This window comes from Grus americana, chromosome 6 (genome assembly GCF_028858705.1).
Source record: "Grus americana isolate bGruAme1 chromosome 6, bGruAme1.mat, whole genome shotgun sequence".
Classification (NCBI taxonomy): Eukaryota; Metazoa; Chordata; class Aves; order Gruiformes; family Gruidae; genus Grus; species Grus americana.
Window position 1 is genome coordinate 21,240,304 of NC_072857.1, and position 17,381 is coordinate 21,257,684.

The window sequence follows — 17,381 nt, forward strand, 5'->3', positions numbered from 1 at the left end:
TTATTCCTTTGTCTTTGTCAGGGATTCAACTTTTACAACAGACTGAAATTTTCAATCCCAAATGTCTTTGATAAATAGTAACATTCACATTAGTAAGAGAAAAATGAAAAGATAATTAATTTTGACCCTTAATGTGGGAGGGAAAATTTGACATCATGAAATGGAAATATATACAGGCTATGTAATTCAATTTCTCATGCAAGAATGCATTAAACTCTGAGGCTGAGTGTTCTAGAGAATTAGAAAAAGGAATCAAATTTATGACTAAAACTTGGATGCTTCTGTTAAAAATCTGTTTCAGCTTCTCTGGAATTTCAGTCAGCCTCAGTGTTTAACCTCGCTCTCACCTGGAATGACTGATATTGTTTTCAAAGCTCGGAGAACTCTGAATGTTCTCAACGCTGAGACATTGCCCAAGTCCACAAACTCTGTCACATATCTGTAGTGAGGGATTCCACACACAAACACAATGACAGCACACACAAAATTAAACAGAGGTGATGTAGAGGGCCTACCATTTTACACAGTTACTTCTTACCTGGGATTACAGAAATAGTTTTCAAAGCTCTCAATACTCTGAAAGTTCGAAGAGCTGAAACATTGCCTAGGTTTACAAATTCTGTTATATACCTGTAGGATTAAATCACAGTTATTCAGAATTAAGGCAGAGTGTATAGTACTTACCTGGACCTGTAATCCAGACTTTTTTTTTTTTTGAAGGGGCAACTTTAAGTTAAAGATTTGCATTCATATTTTCCTGTTGCAATGAAGTTTTCCCTAAGAAACACACCTTTAAGTATTTCCATTGAATGTAAATTAAAAGTAAAATGGATTTCCCTGAATTTTTTGTCTAAATACTATTTAAAATTGATTGTTCAATGGTAACTTCTCTTTCGTACTGTGGGATAGTCCACAAATTCTGCTGTGTGATACATCAGTGTAAAATATTAAAATGGAAAAAGCTGAAACACAATTCAACTAGAATTCATTATAAATGAGCTAAGATAACCCAAACAAATTATTACAGGTTCAAAAAAATTTCTAATTGATATTTTACTTTTAAAAAAATTTATATACTTACGCAAAGGAAATGACAACAAAATCAAGCCAGTTCCAGGGGTCACGAAGGCATGTAAAATCATTTATACAGAAGCCTCTTGCAAGGATTTTTACCAGAAATTCAAAAGTATAAATTCCAGTGAATGTGTACCTATTAAAAACCATCCAAGCAAAAGTTAAACATTGTCATTCAGTGATGCAACATCACAAAGGAAAAATCACTCAAAACCAGTGATTAGTACATGTACTATAATAGCAGTTACAAACTCACATAAACTATGACTGTTTTCCCACCATTCTTCTGCAAGATAATTGGATTTATTTATTTATCTGAAACATATTTTTACAGTTTCTGGCATATAAGATTTTGAAATTTCAGCACAAATAATAATAATAAGAATGACTAAGATGAAGAAAATAATTTTGATCAAATAAAAATTTCAGCATGTTTGCCACGTCAGAAATAAAATCCATGAATAAGTGAAACCTAGTGTTTACTAAAGTTACTTGATGGCTGACCAGGTAGAATTGAGAATGTGAAACAATAATCCACAGCAGAGGTATTTTCTTTAAAGAGGGTATGTGTCCCATTTTTACATTTTGTTGCACAAAATGAAGGTGCTCCATGGGGGCTTCCAGACTGAAAAGCAGTAGTTTCAGGTTGAATAGCTATTTTCTTCTTCTCCTTTTTTTTTTTTTTTTTTAATACATATGTGAAAGGAACAGCTCAAGAGGGAAAATGCATAAAAACATTAGTTGTACAAACATTCTGAACAAGAGTATTAATCAGAGTTTTGTTTAGAGAAAAAGGTTAACAGTATCACAGCTTCCTTCCTCCCCAGAGCTTGAAGGTCTATGCTCTTTGAGTTGCAGCTAAGATCAAACTCCAAGCTAGACAAAGGAGAATACTGGTATCACACACAACACTAAGTAAAACTACATGATCTAGCTCTTAATTTAGCTTTTCATTTTTAAACCACTTAAAAAATTATTAGCTAAGTATACTTACTCTACATTCTTTGTCCAGTCTGGAAGGTTAGTCCAGGTCATAAATACACAGTTTGTCAAAATAGTGAGCATAATGAGCATGCTGAACAACGTTGACTATAGTTAAGGAATGCACTCTTTATTAATGCTGAATTTGCATCACACAAAACATGAGGAATTAACCAGGCTATAGAATACTTACAACATATATGATACAAATCAGTTTACCATCATTAGCAATGTCATAAATAATGCAAAGATGTTTTGCAATGATGATGGCTATAACATTAACTCTGTAATCTAGGTATACATGCTGTGCATTTCTTCCTTTGAATTTAATCAAAGACTCAAAGTGACAAACCTCAGCTCTAACTAATTTTGAAAGAATTAAGGGCAGAAACACATTTAAACACTAAACCAAAACCCCAGTGTTATTAAATATTAAAAAAGACCAGCAGTAATTTTTAACAAACAACTTGAAAAGGATATGAATGAACCAAAATCTTAATAGCTATTCTTCTAATAATATTGAAAGGAGATAAAAGGTACAAGGCAGGTGTGGCACTGAACCTGAAGATTGTCTTCCCTTTATTCAATACTATAAATGTCTTTAAAAAAAAAGGGGGGGGGGGGGGAGGAATGGGATATAGGAAATTAAGGATAAATGTTAGTAACTTTGCCATAAGTAGAGGCTGCACTTACACAGATGTAAGTAGACAAATTTATTTTCAGTAAAATTATACATGCAAATACTAGATTCTAAATTTTCACATGAGCAATGAAAACTGAACATCATACATACTTTGTCTCTGTGCTCTTAAGCAAAACCTGCATTTCAGCATTTTCCAGGATTATGTAATTACTTTAAAAATATAATTTAAAAAATGTCATTTTTAACATTAAAAATTAATCCAGCTATATTATTTGCACTTCAGATCAAAGCTGGCAATGCAGAACAAAGCACCTAATTAACCATTTTTGGACACTTACGAGCAACTATTTAACCACTTCAGCACTTTAAAACAGCCTCTGAGACCTTGACTGTTAGTGGCTTTACTGCCTTTATTGCCTGTGCATTGCTAGTACCTTTTATGCAACCATTTTTGATTATACCTAGGTGATACAATGAAACTGTCATCTAATGAAATCTGAATTTAATCTACATCTTACGATTATTCTCCTAAAAGGCTAATATCCAGAAATAAGCAGGTTTTAACACTAAAATTGTATCCAAAATAATTAACATGATATCACACATGGCATATAACTTTCAACCAGGGCTTCTGACTACCTCCACACCAGAGCGTTTACCACTTTATAGTTCAACAGGAGCATTCTAATTACACTCTTAATATAAAACACTTACTTTTTTATTGATATAATATGGATCCAGGTCCTCCAGGGGCTCAGACACCATTCCTGGAGGAATATCACCGTAAATAAATGGCAGTGTCTTTCCAGCCTCCAAGTCATTACTTGGCTTTGGGTGATCTTCTTCATTATCTTTATGCTCATCTTTGTCACCATGAGACTTTTCATCAGCAATACGTTTTTCAATAGCTGCAAGAGATTCTTTGGTGAAATAGAAGAAGCTGTCAGATCCTGGTGGTACCAGCATTGCCTGTGCCATCTTTTCATTCTGCAAACTTTAAATGCTTTTAGGTTCTTCCGCAAGAAGGTCCTAGGAGAACATGAGAAAAAAAGAAACAGAAAATAGATGGCAACAGCAACAAAAATCCTCAAATAAAAGCTTTTGACATAGTCATTATCTGCCTCTTTTCCAATTCTAAAGCACTGTAGCACAAACTGTTTTAATTTGATTTAATTGCCAAATACTTCATAGAAGACTAGCTACCTTAGCTTTCCTAAAGTAACAAGGCAAATAGATACCAGTTAGGAGGTAAAGAAAAAAACGAAAGAGAAAAAAAAATCAAATTTGCATATAGTTTGTCAACTCAAGTTACTACAAACCTCACAACTAGAGAAAAGGAAAAACAGTCTCACTTTCCCTAGCCTAAATATTAAGTTAAAACACACCTTATTATGAAAAGGTAAGAAATGCATTCTTTAACACACCTATGTACTGTGGTCAATGGTTACAAGTTCTAACATATGGATTTATACATCAAGTTGGGACAGTAACTTCAAAAAAACCTTACAACTTAATATTACAAAAGCATAAGTAAAAAAGATGCCCTTTATATTACTCTTTTCATTTCTAATGGCAACACTCTCCATCCGGTGGCTTACACTACGCTTGCTAAACTTATGTCTATTATACTATTAGACAGGTACTGCATAAACACATTCTATATTTAAAGCCACATGCACAAGCAGAAAGCAACTGGGCTGAAGTTTAGTCTTTCCCTTTTTGCGTTTCCTGACTTGCATCTTCCTGATTTTTAATTGTAACTTTGGTGGTGCTATGCTCCATAATTAAGGAAGTTAAGATGGATGAAGGGCTTTAGATTTATACAAAAAACATGGCATACTCTCCCCAAAGTTACAGAACTCTGTGGCCAGATATATTTTCGAAAGACCTACAAATAATAAATTGATTAAATTACAACAAACAATAAGTTTTCAATAGGTCACTTCTTTCTAGGTTTCTATTTTCTACAGCGAGAGAGCAGGTAACACCCATGGGCACAATTTCTTCAGAATAAACCAGTATTATAAACAGAGACACAATAGAATCCAGCCGCACTTGCTGACACTGGTAAGTGTTGCAGGCTTTGTGAACACAACCTTGTGGTGGGTTGACCTCGGCCTGCTGCCAGACTCCCAGCCAGCTGCTCTCCCACTCCCCCTCCTGAAGTGGGGTGGTGGAAAATGAAGTGAAAAAGCACATGTTGAGATAAAGACAGGGAGATCACTTACCAATTACTGTCACAGGCAAAACAGACTTGGGGAAAAATAATTTATTGCCAATTAAAATAGATTTGGATGGTAAGAAACAAAGACAAAAACCTAAAATAACTTCCCCCTCTTGCCCCTTTTTTCCAGGCTCAACTTCACTCCTTCATTCTCAGCTGCTGTATCTTCTCCTCCCTGAGTGGCACAGGGGGAACGGGGGCTGGGGTCAGACCACTGCAGTTCATCTCTGCCGCTCCTTCCTCCTCACATTTTTTAACTGCTCCAATATGGGGTCTCCACATGCCACAGTTCCTTCAAGGAATATATACCTGCTCCAGCATGGTGTCCTCCACAGGCTGCAGTGTGGATGTCCGCGCAGGCAGGGTCCTCCATGGGCTGCAGGGAAATACCTGCTTCACCATGGCCTGTCCCACAGGCTTCCAGGGAATCTTTGCCCCAGCACCTGGAGCCCCTCCTGCCATTCCTTCTTCACTCACTTTGGTATTTGCAGAGCTGTTTGTTACACTTTTTTCCTCACACTCACATGTGGTGTTTTACCCTTTCTTGGATGTGTTTTCCCACAGGTGCCACCATCTTGTCTGAGAGGCTCAGCTGTGCCCTGCAGCAGGTCAGCTGGAGCCAGCTGGAACTAGCTGGAACTGGCTGTTTCCAGCATGGGGCAGCCCCAGCCTCTCCTCACAGGGGTGCTGCTGCATCCCCCTCACCAAAATGGGTGGTGCCGCAGACACCCAGTAAAGAAATATTGTGAATTCTGGTCAGGGTGCTGTGAGGCCTGTAATAAGTAATTGGAGGTAATTTGGTGATCAAAATGGGTTAGATGAGAAAAAGCAATCTTTCTGCACCATGCTGCACCAGAGAACATCCTGTTTGGCGAGGCTTAACCAAAATGTTGCAAATTGCAGTGCTATGTTACTATGACAACTTGTATCTCTGTAACAAACTACCCAGACTTGGAGGAGCCACCATAACCAAAGAAGCAGAAAGGCGCGAAAATCAACCTATAAAGGGGGCTGTTTAGCTTGTTTGAATTCGCGAGCCCTTGGCGGAGCCGCGGCTCCCCGGCCGCCCAGCGCTGCTTTTGCTTTTCTACCTGGCGAGCCTTTGGTGGAGCTGCGACTCTCCGGCCGCCCAGCGCTGCTTTTGCTTTCCTACCTTAATAAATACAGATTGAATTTACTTTGGACTCTGTTTGTCTCAATTCAACTATAACAAATTTGGTGCCGTGACTCGGATCCAGACAGCCGACTCGGACTTCAACTCTGGGAGGGCGCCCCATCCTCGGATGGTCCCGGAGGAGATTCCGACTTAGCTCACCTGGATTTTCCGAACTGAGATAGGAAAGCAAAAAAAAAAAAAAAAAGAGAAAAGAAAAGAAAAGAGATCCTGCATTTCCCGTAATTTTTGTGCACGAAGAGCCGGATGAAGACTCGGGAGTGAGTAAGTATATTGCGGTTCCGTTCGGTCGGGTTTGGGTACCCGGAGTGCGAGTGACTGAGACGTCCACTGGGCTTAGTAGTCCGCCGGGCGAAGCGAGTGTGGACCTCCTAATAGTGCGGTTCCCATTGTCCGCGAGGGCGTGGGCCACGAACGGAGGGAAGCGAGTGAATTTCGAGTGAGAGAAGGCACTTTCGGAAGATGGGACAGGAGGAAAGTAAGGCTTCTGTTTCCATGCAGGAGATACGGGGTGGGGGTGGGCTCCCTGACATACCCCAAGATAGCCCTTTAGGTCAAATGATTCGATATTGGGATGGTCCCCCTTCTCGAAAAGGGAATTCTTTCCCCTTCTCGAAAAGGGAAGTCTAGGAAGATAATATTGGGATGATACCCCTTCTCGAGAAGGGAAGCCTAAGGAGAAAATGGTCCATTATTGTATGAAAGTATGGGAAGGAAAACAGATAAGAAAAGATTTATATTGGCCAATTTATGGATCTTTGGAGGATTGGATATGTCGACAATTAAATATATATGTTAACAAACGAACATTTAATAAGGAGGAGAACGAATATGCCTTTTTATGGATTCTGGGCATGGCTCAGACCGCTAATTTGTTTAAGAAAAGGTGGGATATAGACGAACCTCCAGCGTCTCCCCCACCCTATGTTCCCCCTCCTCCGCTACCACAAGAACTTGAGCAGGATTTCCCTCCAACAGCACCCCCAGACCCTGGGGAAGATGCTCCTCCTTCTAATCGAATAATAACTAGAAGTCAAACTAGAGAGAGAAGAGAGGAAAATTTATTGTATCCGTTAAGGGAAACCGCTATGGGGGGGGCACAACCCGGAGTCGGATTTGTATCTGTACCTCTCAGCTCCGGGGATGTGAGGGAATTTAAGAAAGAAATGGGACACTTGTTAGAGGACCCATTAGGCGTAGCAGAACGTTTTGATCAATTCCTCGGACCCAACATTTACACTTGGGACGAGATGGAGTCTATTTTGAAGATCTTGTTCACAAATGAAGAGCGAGGGATGATTAAAACGGCAGGCATGAGACATTGGGATCAGAGGCATCAGCATGGTCCCGCCGGAGATGTAAAATGGCCCCTACAGCGGCCCAATTGGGACAATCAAGACCCTGCACATAGAAATAACATGGTTGATCTCCGGGATATGATAATTCAGGGGATTAGAGATTCTGTACCTAGAGGGAAAAGTATTAATAAGGCCTTTAATGAACAACAGAGGAAAGATGAAACCCCCACTGAATGGCTGGAGAGATTGAGAAATAGTTTGCAGCTATATTCTGGGTTGGACCCCAATAGCCAAGTGGGTCAAGCCCTGCTGAAAACTCGATTTGTAACTAAATCTTGGATGGATATACGGAAAAAGTTAGAGAAAATAGAAGATTGGCAGGTTTATTGTCACAAAAAGGGACATCTGCAGAGGAATTGTCGGAAAAGAATGCAGGATGAGATTTTTAAGGAAGATTAGGGGGGTCAGGGGCTCTATTTGCTGGGAACCCCTAAGGTTACCGACCCCTTGATAAAATTGAATTGGTGCAAAGGGGGAACCTTTCAAGGTGCCCCTGATAAGAAATGTAGCAATAGAAGCCCCCAATAAATATGGAATGGGAACATTTTTACTGGTCCCAGAAGCTGAGTATAATCTTTTGGGATGAGATTTGATGGTGGGATTAGGAATCAATTTGGAAGTAGATCAGGAGAAATTAAAAGTAAGATTATGCTTATTAACTGTGGAAGATAAAGCCAAGATTAATCCAGAAACTTGGTATAGCCCAGGATTGGTGGGAAAATTAAATATCAAACCGATCACGATCTCTATAAAAGACCCAGACCAGCCAATTAGGATAAAACAGTATCCCATCCCCAGAGAAGGGAGAGAAGGGTTACAGCCAATAATTGAGAGGCTTTTAGCCCATATTGCCCATAAAGAAGCCGGATGGGTCCTATTGCTTAGTACAAGATCTGAGAGCTATAAACAAACGTACCATTACCCGGTTTCCTGTGGTAGCTAACCCGCACACTATACTTAATCGGTTAAGTCCAGACTATAAATGGTATAGTGTTATAGATTTAAAGGATGCTTTTTGGGCCTGTCCCTTAGAAAAAGAATGTAGAGACTATCTTGCTTTTAGGCCTTAAGGGATTGAAGGTCTCTAAGTCCAAATTGCAGTTTACTGAAAAAGAGGTAAAAATATTTGGGGCATTGGCTCACGAAATGACACAAAATTAGATCCTGAAAGAGTGAAAGGAATTTTGTCTCTAACAGCGCCCACTAATAAAAGACAGATAAGACAGTTATTGGGATTATTAGGGTATTGGGCGACAGTGGATAGAAAATTACAGCAGTAAGATAAAATTGTTGTATGAAAAAATAACTAAGAACGGGTTAGTAAAATGGACCCTTGAAGATGAGCATTGGGAAAACATGAAAAGAGACCTGGTAGAGGCACCTGTCCTCAGTTTACCCGATATCTGTAAACCCTTTCAACTTTTTATCAATGTGGAAAACAGGACAGCCTATGGGGTCCTGACCCAAGGGTGGGCAGGACAGAGAAAGCCTGTAGGATATTCTAAAATACTGGATCCTGTAAGCCGCAGGTGGCTCCCTTGCTTACAAGCAATAGTGGCCACTGCGTTATTGGTAGAAGAGGTTGGAAAGGTCACCTTGGGAGGTGAACTAAAGCAAGTTTGCTCATGTGTATGCTGCTCTTTGCTTTTGCGAGGTTGTTTCCCTAACTGCTTTATCAGCTCCCTGAGATAAAGGAGAAGGTGTGTGTCCCTCCTAGCTCCTCTGCTCTATAGGTCAGGGAGAGAGACACATCCTTGTTGCCATGGCTGAGCACACTGGTCTCCTGCAGTCTTGCGCTGGTTTTGCAGGAGCTCTGCGTGTGGCTGGATGTCTCTTAACCCTCCTGTGTCCCAGCCTGCTTCGAAATCAGCCTGCTTTAGCTACATTAAGGTGGCTGATTTTGACTGAAGTGGATTAGGGATTGTTCAGGAGAGTGGCGGGAGCTCCAGCAAAAGTGCTGTTACAAGGAACTGCCTTAACTGGTAGTAAGGTATACACCCTCCATAACATTCGAGGAGTCCGATATGGAGAGAAATTATTTGTGAATGGCTCCTCACAAGTGGTTGAAGGACAACGGAAATTGGGATATGCTATTATGGATGGGTGCACCTTTCAGATAAAAGAATCAGGACCATTAAGTAAAGCTTGGTCCGCACAAGTGTGTGTTACAGGCCATACTAAGAGCATTAAAACTTTTGGAGAATAAAATTGGAACCATTTATACCGATTCAAAATATGCCTTTGGGGTGGTACATACTTTTGGAAAAATTTGGGAGGAGAGAGGCTTAATTAACACCCAGGGGAAGGGATTAGTCCATGAAAAACTAATCCAAGAGGTATTAAAGGCTTTAAGGGGTCCACTAAAGATAGCCATAGTCCATGTAAAAGGACATCAGAAGGGACTAACCCACACAGTAAGAGGAAACAATCTAGCCGATGCAGAGGCAAAAAGGGCTGCATTATTAATGGTTCAGACCTTGAGGGAAGAGCCAGAAAAGCTAAAAATAGATAAGGCTTTTACTCTCCAGGAATTGGATAAACTAAAACAAATTGGAGCAAAAAAAGATGGTGATAAATGGCTGCTACCAGATGGCAGAGAAATTCTTCTAGGGGAATACTGAATAAACTACACCATAAAACCCATTGGGGAATTCAGGCTTTAGTAGATCAGTTCGAAACAAACTATGCCTGTGTTGGAATACACGGTCTAGCTAAAAGGATTTTAGAGGGATGTTTAACCTGTCACAAAGTGAATAAACGACAACTTACGGAAAAGGTTCAAGGAGGTCGTGAACTGGCTAAAAGACCCTTTGAGAAAATACAGGTGGATTTCACTGAATTGCCGAAGGTTGGGAGATATCAGTATTTATTAGTCTTGGTTGATCACCTTACGTACTTTGTAGAAGCCTTTCCAGTGGTAAGGGCTACTGCAAAGACAGTTATTAAAATTCTCTTGGAAGAAATTATTCCAAGGTATGGAACTATTGCGGTAATTGACTCAGACCGAGGCCCACATTTTACGTCCAAAATAATTAAAGAAACAACTGAATTGTTTGGTACAAAATGGGAATACCATACTCCCTGGCACCCACAGAGTTCCGGGAAAGTAGAAAGAATGAATGGGGAAATAAAGAAACACCTAACCAAGCTTATGGTGGAAACAAAATTGAATTGGGTTAAATGTCTATCGCTGACCTTGCTTTACATTAGAACTCAACCAAGGACAGATACTGGTATATCCCCCTTTGAAATGTTGTATGGGATGCCTTATGACTTTGGATTATTAGTAGAGCACCTGAAGGTCGAGGATAAAATTTTAACAGAATATATTTTAGAACTGACAAAAAGGAGACAAGAACTAAGAAAGAAAGGTTTGGTAGTACAAAGACCTCCCTTGGACATTTCCATACACTGAATCCAGCCTGGAGACCAGGTACTAATCAAAACTCGGAAAGAAGCCTCCCTGACGCCTCGTTGGGAAGGACCCTTTGTTGTTCTACTTACCACAGATACACATGTACGAACAGCGGAAAAAGGGTGGACTCATGCCAGCAGAATTAAGGGACCTATCTTCCCAGAAAGGTGGACTGTAACATCGGAACCAGGAGACCTCCGAATGAAGATAAAAAAAAACGAGACCGGTAAATGAATCACTCCAGATCAGTGGTTCCAAATACACTACGAGTCACCTTGAAGTGAAGAAAGGATACCTGACCAAATGGGGGGGTGGACTATACAAACTAATAGGAATCCCTCAGGTTTTTCCCTTTTGTTGTGAAAATAGATCTCTGGGGAATACCCTGCTTGAAACACCTTACTTCCGGGTATTTATGTTGGGTTGTTTGCCAATGTTTAAATTGTAAATGGTCCTGTGTTTCATTTAAGAGACAACCTTATTGTACAGTGTGCTATAAGATTTGCCTAGAAATGGGCCCAACAACCAAACAGGTGGAAATATATTTGAGAGATAACTCTAAATTATTAACAGGATAACAGCTAAATTCCCCTGAAGACTACCTGCTGCTGCCGAGAAGATATTAATATCCCGTTGCTCTCTGCTAAAGAGTAGACGAGGAAGGCAGAGAGGTACCGAACCGTGGGGACAATAAAAGTTGTTATCCTATTGATAGTCAGAATTGGAGATGAAAATTATACCAAGCAAGGATCCTGAACTGGACGCGGTTTGTGAAGTGTTGTCTACGTTTGATCAACAAATTACTTATAAATAGAAAAAGGGGGGATTGTAATAAGTAATTGGAGGTAATTTGGTGATCAAAATGGGTTAGATGAGAAAAAGCAATCTTTCTGCACCATGCTGCACCAGAGAACATCCTGTTTGGCGAGGCTTAACCAAAATGTTGCAAATTGCAGTGCTATGTTACTATGACAACTTGTATCTCTGTAACAAACTACCCAGACTTGGAGGAGCCACCATAACCAAAGAAGCAGAAAGGCGCGAAAATCAACCTATAAAGGGGGCTGTTTAGCTTGTTTGAATTCGCGAGCCCTTGGCGGAGCCGCGGCTCCCCGGCCGCCCAGCGCTGCTTTTGCTTTTCTACCTGGCGAGCCTTTGGTGGAGCTGCGACTCTCCGGCCGCCCAGCGCTGCTTTTGCTTTCCTACCTTAATAAATACAGATTGAATTTACTTTGGACTCTGTTTGTCTCAATTCAACTATAACAAGGCCTAACTCCCAAGAGGAAAAAACCTGAAGCGGATTTAGATGAGTTGCTCCATTTGCTTTCCATCACCAAAAATGTCACAGACTGAGCATGTTCAACCCAGGAGGTGAGAGTTGGCTAAAAACACAACTTTTTTTCTGATCAGTAGGGGTGTACTGGGAAGGAAAAAAATTTATGACATACACTTAATGAAAAAGTAACAGCTCTGAAGTTAATTAACACATGACACCATGAACCCCAGAAATCTGCCTCTTCTAGGTCAACTTTTAGGTAACTTTTAGGTCAACTTAAAATTAGTTAAGGAAATCTTCTATTTTTTTAACAATATGCCAGCAGAAACTAAATTAGCCACTCAAGGGTACACACAGACTTCACATCCCTCCTTTTTCAACTGATATACAACAGCTTCTGAGTCCTTCTCAAATACTCTTTACCACAATAAAAGAAACAAAAAAGGGATCTTTGCACAGGCTAGTAAAGAGATGAGAAATTTCCTAATAAATAGCTATAGAAATCAGACATTTTTCATGTCAGCCACAAAGCACTTTAGGAAAACACAGAAGTGTTTTTCTTCTGGAACAGAAAGGTCGAGAATGCCAGATCTTCTCCTTTATTTATTAAAAAATGAGTAATTTCATCCATGACATCTTAGAGTGATTCACCATTCTCAAATGAAAGCTTTGATTGTTGTTTAGCCCTCTCCAGCAAACTCTTCTCAAATCCATAGTACCAGTGACCCTGAAGATCTGCCCAGCCACGCTTGGACTGAGAACCAGCTGTCTCTCAAAAAGTACTCCTAGGTCATTTACTGAGCTTACAACTCAGTTTTTCAGAAATAAAACGGGGAGGGGGGTACTATCTGCTTCTTATTTGTAAGCTGAAAATTCACAAGGATTTCCTTAGTGCAAACAACCATGTTTATCAATTTATTTATTTTTTTAAGTCAAGGTGTCCTGGTTCTGGCAAGGACAGAGTTAATTTCACAAGGAGCCAGGGCAGGTGACCCAGGCTGGCCGGGGGGCTATTCCATACCATGTGACATCATGCTTACCATAAAAGGGGGCGGCACGGTTTTTTTTTTCCTTCTTTCTTTTCGGCGCGGTTCCGGGACGGGCTGAGTGTGCGGTCGGTCGTTCGTTGGCTCGGTAAATCTGTTATCAGTACTGTTGTTGATTGTTTCCCTCTCCCTCGCTGTTCCAGTAAACTGCCCTTACCCCAACCCTCGAGGCTTTGCCGTTGTTTTCCCGTTTTCCCCGTCCCGCTGGGGGAGGGGTGAGTGAGCGGCCGCGTGGCACCCAGCTACCGGCTGGGCCTAAACCACGACACAAGGAAAGTTCTTACTAGCAGGGGCTTTTTTCTACACCAAGGTGGCAGCAGTATTAAGTTAAATAGTAGGTTGTTGTGTCCCCCCCCAGAAAAACTGAAAAACCCACCCATATGGTATATTAACCAATACTGTATGTGTTGTAACAGAGTCTGAGGACTGCACTTACATAAAATTTGCCTTTTCTGTACTGAGTGATGCAAATTACAGTTAATATATATGCAGCTATATATAATCAGTCTACACACAGTTATCTAAAATGGTTAGATGGTTGCACAAACTCTTTTAGAGCCTGAAGAGACAAGAGAGCAAGATCTACAGCCATTAGAACAACTTCTACCTTAAAACCAAACACAGTGCTGCCCTGTACAGTCATGCTGCCCTTTATGGGCTAAATACGATACAGGTTTTTCAGCACATCTACACACTGCTGACCAGTCCACCATGCCAACCCCCCACCATGTAGGGGCATACTTGGCAGTTTAAGAAATACTTATGCAACTTCATGTTTTGATTACTATCTTCAGAAACAAAACAGGCAGAAACTAACATGTCAACAAAAAGAAAGAGGAGACACTCTAAGAGAATAAGACAGTCTTTTGGAGAATGTTCTCATTACTCGGAGAAAGACTTTACAAAACTTTAAAAATAGTTTTCTAGTCAACTTTATGTATGTAGACTCAGAAGGTAACTAATACAACGTCTGCAGAAATTACTTGTTATCAAACATGTACTTGAAAAATGTCACTAGCTGTGATGTCTGTCTATGCATTTAGGCTAAATTTACTCTTTAGAAGTCTATAATATGTAAAAGTTCACGACTGTTCATTTTACCAAATACCACTACGGCCTTATGGCAGTTTTTCTGAGTTGTTACAGATGTTATCAGAATGAAAACCAATCTTTCTGCTTGCATGTTCATATTCCACTGGTTTATTCAGCAAGCCTTAAGTGGTATCCTTAGGGCTGAGATGACCTCCAGTATTTCTAGAGACACCATAGCCAATGATTGCAGCACATCCCAGTGTTAACATAAACCAGAAAAAGCTTATTTTCCAATACATAACAGGAATCTCTTCTTTTAATGATTTACCCTGGCAACCTAATCACAACCTATGCTTGGAAAAACCCCCACACCTATTAAACACATCTTGAGTTACAGTTCAGTGACCGTATTTTTTTGTCATGATTTTTTTAAAGCACTGCAAATATACAAACTCTGTAGCATTGTGGAGCAAACTGGTGCCACTTATATCATTACCTCATGGAAATCAGTTTATCCAAGAAATAAATGGAGCAAAAAAAATTATGAAGACAGATGGATTGGTTTAATGACTTAAATGTTCTCCCCCTCTTTTCTGCAATCTTGATGGCTTCTGTATTACGAACTAAGAGGTAATAACAAATGAAATCAGAAAGCAAGAATGTGAATCCTGAAGAAACTAAAACTGACACACAAGCCCCCCAAAAAAAACTCCACAAAGGTCCTTCTGAAACCTTCCATTCCCCCCCCAAAAAAACCCCCAACATTAAAAAATCCACCAACAGTAAAAAATAAAAACCAACACAAAACCCCCTGTTTTCTCAGCTTCTTATTAAGAAATAGGCTTCTAATCCAACAAGGCTATACTGTGCATGTAAGCCTGAATGGAGACACTCTCCATCAAGTAGGACAGAAAAAGCAAGTTACAAATGAAAGACTACACACAACTGCTACATACCACTGACTATCTAGTAGCACAGCACTAGAAGGAAACTCCTGGGTCCAGAAACAAGCCAGTATTCTAATATAAACATTAATATATTCTTATGGAATATGGTTGAATTAGCAAGAATAATTTTTAAATTATCTTTTAAAATATATTTTTAATATGTATACAAAGCATCAGGATCATATTTATGTCATTTTAGAAACAATACCTCTCATTACTTCATTTTCTACATTTGACATGTAAACAGATTGCTGCTCCAATACCTTCTCCACCAAATTGTATTAAATCTAGTCCTATATTATTTTACAGGTAGAATTTTGAGGTTTTGAGCTTGAGCTCACTCAGCTGAAAAAGAAAAGCATGAACACATTCTTTGTATTTTCTAGAGGAAACTAAAAAATGTTTCTTTTATGTTTACAAAAATAACGGTCAAGCTTAGACCCAAACCATGCAGCAACAAACCCTCAGTACTGAGGAAGTGTGTTTCCCATACAGACATAGTATATTTATCTTCATATTTTTCAGAGTTAGAAACAACACATCTACTCTTACTACTCTGTATTTGATAACATAATGATGAATTTTTACAATATTATTTTCTATGTTCTCTGTACTATGGTACATTTCATAGTGCTGTTTGAATAACTTGAATAAAGTTTTCAGCATACTAAAGAAGCCAGGTGAAATAACAGTCTCAATAACCATCTAAGTCTCACATGTATAAAAATTAATTAAAAATAAGAAGCTACTACCATGAGAGTGAGGTAAAGATGTATGGGAAATTCAATTAGGCAAATGATCAAATTTGATGAGCCTTAAGCAAACCTACATATATTTTCTTTGCTATGCTCTTTTTTTGTGCACGTGTATATATATAAGGATATCGGGTTTTTTCCAGGGATATTGAATTTTACTATGTATATTAAGACTTACATTATTAACTACTATATTATCATTATTCAATGATGCAGCCTTCAGTTTGTTACAGTTTCTACAGAAAACAAGCTGGTTTTATCCCTGCTACTTCAATATTACTATTCTGTGATCATTTGCAAAACAAGAAGCAGGCTATAATACAAATCCAGAAAGTTCTTAGGAAAATGGATTAATCTAGAAAGCATCTGCTGTAATCAACAATTAAAAATCTAGTATTCTTCCTTCTCCTCTCAAATAATTTCCTGTGTAGATGCTAACAGTACATACACTATTTGTCCACTTATAATTCTAAACATCAATAAGAACTAAAACATTTCTGAATTATTAATTGCTCTGAGACTGAATAAATTAGACCTATGGTACATTTCACCCCTGATACTTCTCAGCAGGAGACTGTGGCAATACAATACGACTAAGTAGGACAACTCACTTCACACAAAATATTTTGCCATGTCCTTTGTTTGTAAGTTGTTTCTTTCTCTGTAGCATGTTCATGAAAATCATTTTACAGACCAAAACAAAAACCTATGGAAGACAGACTGAATTTCTGTTCAGTTCTAGGGCTTCAACTTCTTATATGCAACTCATCTTACATGTCCTGTATCTTTTCCAAAGTTATTCCAAACTAGCTATTTGCAATTCAATAGCCTCTAATTTCAATGAATGAATTTATAGTAATACTCAGAAGATATCAGAAAAATATTAATATTGTAGGAAAGAAAAATGTTTAAAAGGTAGAGGATGCTACAGCAGATCTTAAAAAAGAAAAATTCTCTAATATTAGTCCATTTTTAGAATCTGCAACCACTTAGGCAAACTGATCTGCCTCTTCCTTTATGTCAGAAAATGTATTCATCAAGTGCAGATACAGGAAATTCACTCCCCCAAACAAGCAATCCAATCATTGATGTATCAAACAGAAAATCTGGAATAGAACCAACACATAACAAATAGACAATGGTGAAGGTTTTTTTACTGTTGGCAACACAATGAAAACCAGTGGAAAAAAAACGTGCTTTACATTGCCAGAAATATGACATGCACATATTTTTATTCTAGCAAGTATGAAATTTCTGTCATTCATGAGTAACTGTTATAATGTTTTTCCAGACCACAGAAATACTCCTCAAAATTTCAAGACCCTGCTTCTAGTTAGGTCCTAATAAGCCATGTAGCCAAGTCCCTGGATAATAAACTGTTAATTCCTTTGCAATCTGAAGACAAGTTTATATCAGATTTGCTCCTACATCTTCACTTCCATAGCTTATCAGCCAC

At 39.1% G+C, this 17,381-nt stretch overlaps 1 protein-coding gene across 1 annotated transcript in view; it reads right to left on the reverse strand.

Moving 5' to 3' along the window:
• LOC129207791 (sodium channel protein type 2 subunit alpha-like) overlaps nt 1-17,381 on the reverse strand; it is a 79,738-nt gene that overhangs the window by 41,826 nt on the left and 20,531 nt on the right. The window contains exons 2-6 of the mRNA XM_054829224.1: nt 3,413-3,727; nt 2,536-2,654; nt 2,069-2,158; nt 1,082-1,210; nt 539-630 (exon numbers count right to left, since the gene is read on the reverse strand). Coding sequence (XP_054685199.1) covers nt 539-630; nt 1,082-1,210; nt 2,069-2,158; nt 2,536-2,654; nt 3,413-3,676 — 694 coding nt within the window. The 5' untranslated portion in view covers nt 3,677-3,727. The remainder of the gene's footprint in view (nt 1-538; nt 631-1,081; nt 1,211-2,068; nt 2,159-2,535; nt 2,655-3,412; nt 3,728-17,381) is intronic.